Source organism: Pelophylax lessonae (assembly GCF_965119305.1).
Source record: "Pelophylax lessonae genome assembly, chromosome: 2".
Classification (NCBI taxonomy): Eukaryota; Metazoa; Chordata; class Amphibia; order Anura; family Ranidae; genus Pelophylax; species Pelophylax lessonae.
Genome location: NC_138769.1, coordinates 607,225,825 through 607,234,864, shown reverse-complemented (window position 1 = coordinate 607,234,864; position 9,040 = coordinate 607,225,825). Strand labels below are relative to the sequence as shown.

General features: G+C 41.9%; 1 protein-coding gene across 1 annotated transcript; it reads left to right on the top strand.

Moving 5' to 3' along the window:
- Window positions 1-292: 292 nt before the first annotated feature.
- KRT18 (keratin 18) lies at window positions 293-5,862 on the top strand. Its single transcript, XM_082248517.1, has 7 exons — window positions 293-788; window positions 2,361-2,443; window positions 2,706-2,862; window positions 4,591-4,755; window positions 4,901-5,026; window positions 5,107-5,327; window positions 5,650-5,862. Exons 1-7 carry the CDS (start codon window positions 336-338, stop codon window positions 5,771-5,773), a joined length of 1,329 nt encoding a protein of 442 aa, XP_082104643.1. The 5' UTR covers window positions 293-335; the 3' UTR covers window positions 5,774-5,862.
- The last annotated feature ends 3,178 nt before the right edge of the window (window positions 5,863-9,040 follow it).

Here is a 9,040-nt window from a genome sequence, read left to right as displayed (position 1 = left end):
TTTTCTGGTGTAAGTTAGAAACATACATTTTTTATTAAGTTATAATGACATTAAAGAAAGCAAGAAAATTCCAGTTTTTACACTTCTCACTAAATGACGGTTTATTAAAGGTGTGGTCTTTTCTATGTTACCTTACAATGAATAAAGTTTGTCCCCTTCCCCCGTGAATCTCCACCCTGTGAATAGAATGAATGCAGTGGGGAGGATCAGTTGGAAGGAGGAGAGGACTGGCACTCCCCCTACTCTCTATAAATTCTCTACTCCGACTAACACTGAGTAGCCAGCAGCTTTGTGTCAGTGGTCTGTCTACACCTCTGTCCACATCAACTGCAACCATGAGTTTCTCCACTGCTTCCTATGCCCCCCTGAAATCCCAGCGCCTCTTCTCCTATGGCTCTCAGGTGGTAGGAGGAGGCAGCAGTGCTGCCAGTGTCCATGCTGGGGCAGGGGGCTCAGGCTCCCGCATCTCAGTGTCCAGGGTATCTACAGTGAGCTCTGGGTTTGGTGGTGGCTCTGGGTTCGGTGGTGGCTCCGGATTCGGTGGCTCTGGTTACAGTGGTGGCTCTGGTGCAGTAACCTCTTCAATGAATCTCCTAGGCGGTGTCCAGAATGAGAAAGAGACCATGCAAGACCTCAATGACCGCCTGGCATCCTACCTGGATAGGGTGCGCAGCCTGGAATCGGCCAATGAAACCCTGGAGCTGCAGATTCGTCAGCATTTGGAAAAGAAGGGACCCACCAAGGACTGGGCTCCATACTTCAAAGCTCTGGAGGAACTGCGCAAACAGGTGAGCATCCCCCCTCGCTAATATCTTCCAAAATGTTATACATTTTTGTAAAATTATTTCTAGAAAAAAAAAAATCAACAAAGTAAATGTTTGAATGGAAAGATTATTATTATTATTATTATTATTATTATTATTATTATATTTTTTTATATATATTATATTAGCTGTAGCAGGCCTATTCTGATCACAGTATGTTTTATAGAAGGTAACATTATATCTAATCATACTCCTTTTGTGTATAAAAAAAAAAATAATAATTTAAACCCGCGCTCTTTACCAAAATGTATAAGAACGTGAATGAATTGTGATGCTTGCACTAAGTAAAGACTTGGATAAAATGTAAAATCAATATTAAAACAGCGCCAGCATATAAACAAGATTAAATGTTAAAATTCTAATGTGTAATTTTTAACATTTAATCTTGTTTTTATGCTGGCGCTGTTTTAATATTTGATTTCATACTCCTTTGTGTGTATATAAAATGTCTGTGTGTTTATAAATGTTCTGTATAATTTTTACATAAATTGTTGGAGAGGAGATATTTCTAAAACTAAAGCAGACAAGATGTGGCTCAGCTGTGCACAGTGACCAATCAGCTTGTTTATTGTGGGCTTTGAAAATAAAAGCTAGAAGGTGATTGGATAACATGCACAGCTGTTCAAAGATTTTGGCTGCTTCATCTGAGTTAATGCAGCTGAAACCTGGTGGGGTGTTTGGGGTTTTTTTTTTTGCCCTGTTGATGCTATTGCTGGCTTTGAACCGAATCCTTTTTGTTCAGGAGTAGCCAATATACGATTATAAAATCCAAAACTTGGTATGGAAACAAAGGGGAGGGGATGTAAAATTTTAGACCTTTTGCCTACAAGGTTTTTTTTTTGCACTTGGGCTTACTAGTTTATCCCATGCATAAACCCTTAAACTGTTCCTTAGATGTGAGGGAGATAACCAGGGTGCAACAAGAAGAGGAAAGCTTAGGAGGGATCGGAAGAGTTAAAGCTCAGGATGTGGGCAGGATGGAGTTAAGCGGATTCTCATCCTGGCAGTCCCATGGATCATTAGTGAAATACAGCGCAATACTCAAGGGATTTGTGTCTGAAAAATATTTTAAGTTGTCTTGTGGGGTCTTTTGTGTTCTCATTTCCTGACCGTCACAAATAGTTTAACTGTAATAACATGCCACTAACTCAAGTAGTTTATGTGGGAAGCGGATCCGCTTCCCCAGCAGTAGAACTAAAAGACCCAGCAAGCCTGCAGAGTGCTTGTACAATGATGCAAAGAGTTGTCAGTCCTGGACAAAAAATTCCTTATTCATGGATGGGTGAGGTCATTGGACTCTAGCATACAGTATATTATTACATGGAGGTTATTGTTTTAAATTGCAATTTGCTTAACGAGTACATTTAGGATTGGTTTATGAGCAACGAGAAATGGGTGCCCACATCAACCAATCAGAAGCCTATCATTCTGAATGCTCACTTGGAGTCCATGCCCCATGCTTTGCTGACTAATGGCACTGAATATTATTTCTTCACTGAATTCCATTCTAATCAGTCAATTTTCCTCTGTTTTTAGGTATTTGATAGAACCGTGGAAAACTCTCAGCTAGTCCTGCAGATTGACAATGCCCGCCTTGCTGCTGACGACTTCAGAGTAAAGTAAGTCTTCCAATTCTCTCTAAAGCTGAACAGATGAGACCCTATCCCTTCCTGTATATAATTACACTCCCTAGCTTACAGGAATGATTTCTTAATATGTCAACGGGTAAATTAGGCCATGGCAAGCCAGCATGAAATGTGCTGTCACAGCTGAGCAAAGTTTCATCACTGTCAAAATAGAAAAGCAACAGGGGGAATTTAGGAGAAATTTGACCTATGGTCTGATCTCCCGTCTTTTTTTTTTTTTTCTCCAAACTTTTAGGTTTGAATCTGAGTTGGCTATCCGCCTGTCTGTGGAGACCGATATTAATGGACTGCGTAAAGTCATTGATGACACCAATGTCTCCAGACTCAACCTGGAGAATGAGATCGAGTCCCTGAAGGAAGAACTAATCTTCCTTAAAAAGACCCACGAAGATGTAAGTAAAGTTTAAGAGGTTAAAGAGTGCTGAAAAAGTAATGGGTGATGTTAAACTTAAAAGTCTATTTTTTTTTTTTTTTTTTGTTTTTACTATTTAAAAAAAACATTCCTATTCGACCCCCCCCCCATTCACACCAGCGTGACTTGTCAGCCTGACGTGTCGCGGTCCATTGACTACTACAGGACCCGTTCTAATAGGAGCGACACAAGTCTCTCCGACTTAGAAAAAAGGTCCTGTACTACTTCGGGGCGACCTCGAAGTGACTTGCATAGACTTCCATTATGTGAAGTCGCTCGGAAGTCGTGGTGCATGGGAATGCACAAGTCTCCCCCGAAGTAGTAAGGAGTCGTGCCGCCCCAGTGTGAACTGAGTCTTATACTCCTGCCCCCCCCCCCCCCTCTGTGCAGTTGGTTTTTGCACAGGGCTCCCCATATCCTCCTCTTCCAGAGTCCCTCGCTGGCACTTTTGGCCCCTCCCTCCGGTTGTGTGTCCCCACAGCAAGCAGATTTCCATGGGGCACCCAAGCCAAGCTGCAGCTCTGTGTAGTCATTTAGACAGTGCTGCGGTTCGGAGTTTGACAGCCGTGAGCCAGTGGCTCCGCTGCTGTATCTCAGCCACTCGGAAGGGAGAGTCTCATGCACCTAGCTGGATAGAGAAGGGGCTCTGGAAGTATAAGAGGGGGGGCTCAAAAGCCTTGGGCTCAAACATTGCTAAAACACCAAATAGTCGCATTTGTAAGCTTGAATTGGAGCATTTTTACAGCTGAGAAATGCCTCTTTAGGCTCGGTTCACACTTGTGCGATACGGGAAGGCTGCGAATATGCAGCGTGATCTAGCATCGCATCCACACATCTGGCAGTTCACACTGCCATATGCGATACGCAGGGGGGTGTCAATTAAATGTTAACAACACCCCCAGTTTGATCGCAGTGCGATCTGACAGTTTGCACAGAATCGGATCGCACAAGTGTGAACCACTGTGCCATCCGATCCTGATGCGGCTGAAAAAAATGCCTCATGTGTATGTTTGGTGCGAATTCAGCCATACAAAATGTATGGCTGAACTCTCATCCGCACATGAGATCGCATGTAATGAAGGAGCAGTGCACTCCGAATTACATGCGATCTCACAAACCGCACTAGTGTGAACCGGCACTAAAACCCATTAGTTCGTGTGTGTGTGTGTGTGTGTGTGTGTGTGTGTGTTTTCCCCCAGTAAACACCCCTGCTGATAACAGCCTATGTGTGCACGGACACATAGGATAACATGCTGGGGGGTTTACTGGCTGTAGAAAGTCTTGACTCCAGAAATAGCTGCTGTAAAAAAACAACCAGTGTGCATGAGGCCTAATAGTGCATTCTGCTGCAGAAGGTAATTGTTCATGAGATGGCTAGATACAGTCTGATCTTTGAGCTCAGCCTATGTTTAAAGGATGTTTAATTACACTTATCTTAACTACGTGCAGTGAGACATTGATCCTAAAGTAGAATAGTGACCTCCCATTTAAAATATGCACTTGTAACTGGTTCAGGCTGAGATTTAAACCATGTATGGGCAGACTTGATTGTACCCAAGTTAATGGATCAATCAACTTGGGTACAACCAGCCTGTCAGGTTTTTCATGTGACTATAGCCACTAGCAAACATCCCTAAATGTTTAGCACCTTTTTATATGGGTGATCCGAAGTAGAACAACCAACCTAATCTTGTTTTTCTCTTGGAAGGATGTCAATGGACTCCAGGCTCAGATTGCTGGCTCAGCAGTAACCGTGGAGGTAGATGCTCCCCAAACTCAAGACCTGGGCAAAATAATGACCGAAATCCGATCACAATATGACACGCTGGCACAGAAGAACCGCGAAGATGCAGAAAAATGGTACCAGGCGAAGGTATGAAAGTATCCAATATCCAATGTTTTCTATAAAACATTCAGGTTTGCTCCAGAGTTGCCATCTAGGGCATGAGAAAAATGTTGAGTATTTGTATTGTGATAAGCATCCTGCTAAAGTAGAATGTGGTTTTCTCTATCTACAGGTGGAGGAACACACTGTACAGGTCACTCAAGATTCAGAGGCACTTCATTCCGCCAAGACAACAGTGACAGAGCTGCGTCGCAATATGCAGTCCCTGGAGATAGAGCTGGAAACCCTACGAAATCAGGTAATGTCTTGTGGAGTGCTAAAGGTCTGTCCACAATGCATAATCTAATTTGTACTTAATAGAGTACTTTGAATCCACAGAAACTCAGCCTGGAAGGTTCCCTCCATGACACAGAAAGTCGGTATGCTATGGAACTGGAAATACTTGGTTCCCAAGTTCAGGCATTCGAGGGAGAGTTGACACAAGTACGCAATGACTGCCAGAGACAGCAACAAGAGTACCAGGCCCTACTAAACACAAAGTTAAGGCTAGAATCCGAAATCCAGACATACAGACGTCTCCTCGACGGAGATGATTTCAGGTAAATGTAACAATTTAAAATTGTAGTTTCTATTAATTTTGCATCTTTTATAGTCACAATTTTCTTAACTTGGCACGTTCTGGGTCACAAAGTGATTCCAGGAGTTGGCTGTATGCAGGTTATAGCTGCTATGATCTTATTAAGACCTTGATCGGGACATCCATGTGGCACTTGACACCAATTTCTCTAGCTACAGTATATAAGCCAATGTGTGGGCTATAATGGTTCCATTTGAACAAATATGACCACTGACGGCACACTATCACTAAAGAATTACTTTGTTGTCTTTTGATCACTCCTTAATGCCTTTTTTACTCTGCAGCCTCCAAGATGCCCTCTCCGCATCAACCACACAGACAGTAAAGAAAGTCATCACAACGACACAGAAGATTATAGATGGAAAAGTTGTTTCAGAAAGTAATGACACACATGTTCTTCAGTCCTAAATGACACCACTATTGCCTGGAAACATTTTTGTGTCTCTTGTTTTTATGTCCAATGCATTTCAGTGAATAAAGAATCCAGGTTTTGCATATCTTTGTGTATTCTATTTCCTCTTCTATATTTAGAAGACCGGATAAGACCTCTTTCAGTGGTGGGTGACATTCTTTGAATTTGGGGAGAAAAATTGGTACAATTTTGGCTTTAAGAATAGGACAGCACAGGCCATAGACAGGCTGATTCTTCCTGAGATTGGCACGTAATAACCCAAATACCAGAACACTCAGCAATGCTGTTTGGAAACTTTTTTTTTTTTTTAACTGAAACTGAGCCAAAGACTCGCAGGACCATTGTGCAATGCGCTCTGTGCCCGCCCCATAGATGTGTGAAGCGGCTCCATAGAGAGCTGATCAGTCTCCTGTTAGGCAAATTGGATGCGGGGAAACCCACATCCAATTCGCATCAGTGTGAATCCAGCCTTAATACAATAGCCATTACCCCATGCATGCACCTATTGTGTGGGGTTGTGTTCTCGCTCTCTTCCCTCCCCCCCCCCCCCCCCTGTCCTATCCATGGGCTGAACAAGAGAAATATAGCCCTGCATGGCTGGCTTAATTTGTTATCCGATCTGCTTCCAATATTCAACTTGAACTCTGGGTGTATATAAACCCAAGAACAAAACTATAATATATTGCAGCTCACTACCTCACTTTTTTCCCTTGTGATCCTGCCAATACTCCTCTTGTACAAGGGTAACAACACTGTCACTTATCATATTATATCTATGGAGTAGCAGTGTTGTCAACCTAGGACAGGAAGGGTGTAAGGACAATGGAAAACCTTACACTTTCTTCAAGGGTAGTGGTGGGGGGGGGGGGGGGGGTTTAATATAGATGTATTGAGCAGGGCAGATAACACTGTATGGCAGCACATGCAACAACTGATGCTCCGGTCCAGTATTTTAGGCAAGGATTGCCTTTTTTATTGGGGGTGGGGGGAATAAGTGGTTGCTTCCCCCACACCTATGATGGCTGGCACATGCCAAAGCCTGAAGTCTCAATGGCATTGTATTCGAGCCATGTTTCACTTTTTCAAATAAAATTGATCATCGCATTATTTTACAAAGAACACATTCTAAGGGGGGGGGGGGGGACAAACCTTACCAAAAGGATTTTTTTTTTTCCTTGTAGTATGTCCCTGGGGGAAAATTGTTTCCATTGATATTGTGAAGCACAATAGAACCACCTTAAAGCAACAAGCCACAAAGTATAACAAGATAAGCTATGGTAGCTGAAAGGAACAAAAAAGCCCTCCACTGGGAACTATCAAATGCAGGAAACACGCAGACAAATCAAGTTTTCTAAGATTTTTTTTTTTTTTTGTTCCTTTTAAAAAATGTGACTACTCCAAGAAGAGTCCCCTTCACTGAAGTTAATAGCTCTTTCCTCCTCTAAGGCCAGCTATACATTGTTCAAATGTCGGCCTGGCCGTGGTTTGCAGGAAAGAAATTGGCTCAGTGTATGGCCAGCCTAAGAATGTCTAATTACTCTGTGCTGGCCCAGCATCTCTGCCCTTTCCCACCCTACATGACCTTTTATGCAGTTTCCTGAGGAGGATCAAAGGGAATACTTGAGTGAACTGTCTGAGTCTGCTAGGCAGGCAGTAGTCTCCCCCCATGTCTTTGAGATGGGAACGAGGGACACGAATGGCAAAAAGTATGTAGGCATAGGGCATGCCACCCTAAAGAAGAATTATACAAAAAAAAAAATAGTTTAACCCACAAGTGCTTTTTTATTTTTTTACCACTACTATTTCTTTAACTGACTTTTAAAATTTACAAATGCGTTGTCATTTAGAATTTGGATAAATGTTTAGCGCATGGAAACACTTTTTTTGATAAGTATTGCATTTTATACACAACTACTGTAGATCAGACCAAAAGGAGGAACATAAAATGCAACATATAAGCTTCTGGAAAGCTTTTTGTTGAAATGAATGGGTCAGTGACAAGCTTTCTTTGGAGAACTTGGCTTTGAAGTTCTTTTTCGCATTCCCTATTACAGGTGAGAGAAAATTATGAAGCTGTTTGAATCTGCAAGACAACCATACTACAAGCAGTTTCAGAACATTAGCAATACTTTCCTGGCATGCGTTTCCAAAAAGGTCATTTTTTAAGCCACCTTCAAATAAAACATATTAGGAACCTGCCATTAAAAACATGAAGCTAGTCCGGAATATATGCTTAGTTTCTCCTATGGGGTATAAAGCCTGTTAGTAAGAATGGCTGGGTTTGAGATGTGAGGTTTGTCCACTTTATTGCATAATGATGTTTTAATTTCCTGTTTTATTTAAGATTGTGGGAAATGCAGCAATATGCTCTACACGCTATCAAGGGAATACAATTGAAAACTCATAGAAAAATTATAAGAAACCCATGGGTGAATCTGACCACCAATGTCCAGCCACTGGAGAACCTGGAGAAATTCTTACACATCTAAAGTTGGCCATAGACCGGTAGAAATTAATTTGGAACTTGAAGGTTTGTTCAGTTTTCTGACAATTAATGGGTACAAATAGATAATAGTTTTTTACTTAATAGAGAAGTATGGGGTTTGAAAAAAAAAAAAAAAAAACAAACATCAAGGTGGATGCAGCATCAATCTGATGCTGCATCTGTCCCCCACCGCCTTTAAAACTGCAAACCGAGTAATTAAAGACTGCTGATCGCTCGGTTCTCAGTCTTCAGTGAGCAGAAAGTGATGAGTGTCAGTCACCGGCTCTCTGCTCGGCCCCTTCAGCGCTCACTGGAATGCTGGGCTGTGGATGGGGCTCAGGCTCTCAGCAGCACATTAAAGTCGGGACCCCTCCAGAGTGACTGGCTGAGTGACATCAGTCAACAGCAGACTTTAGCCCGCTGTCAGCTGAATTTGTATCACAGGAGTGCAGAATGAAATGCACTCCTGTGACCTAAAGAAGAAATAGGGCAAAAAACGCTTTGGCTCCACTTCTCCTTTAAAAGAGATGAAAAGTTGAGGGAGAAGGATGCAAAATGTTTGTAGAGCAAATTTTGAAACATCAATGTCATTCTTGGGTGGTAAAAATCATACTTCTTGCAATGCATATGCCAAAATTGAACAATTAAAAAATGGAAACTTAGCATGTTGTTCAAAGAAATTGTTCCAAATTTTGTCACTCTATGATAATACCCTCAAAAATTATGAAAAACAAATTATCATTTTTTCTAGTGAATGTTCGAAATATTTGCTATGGGT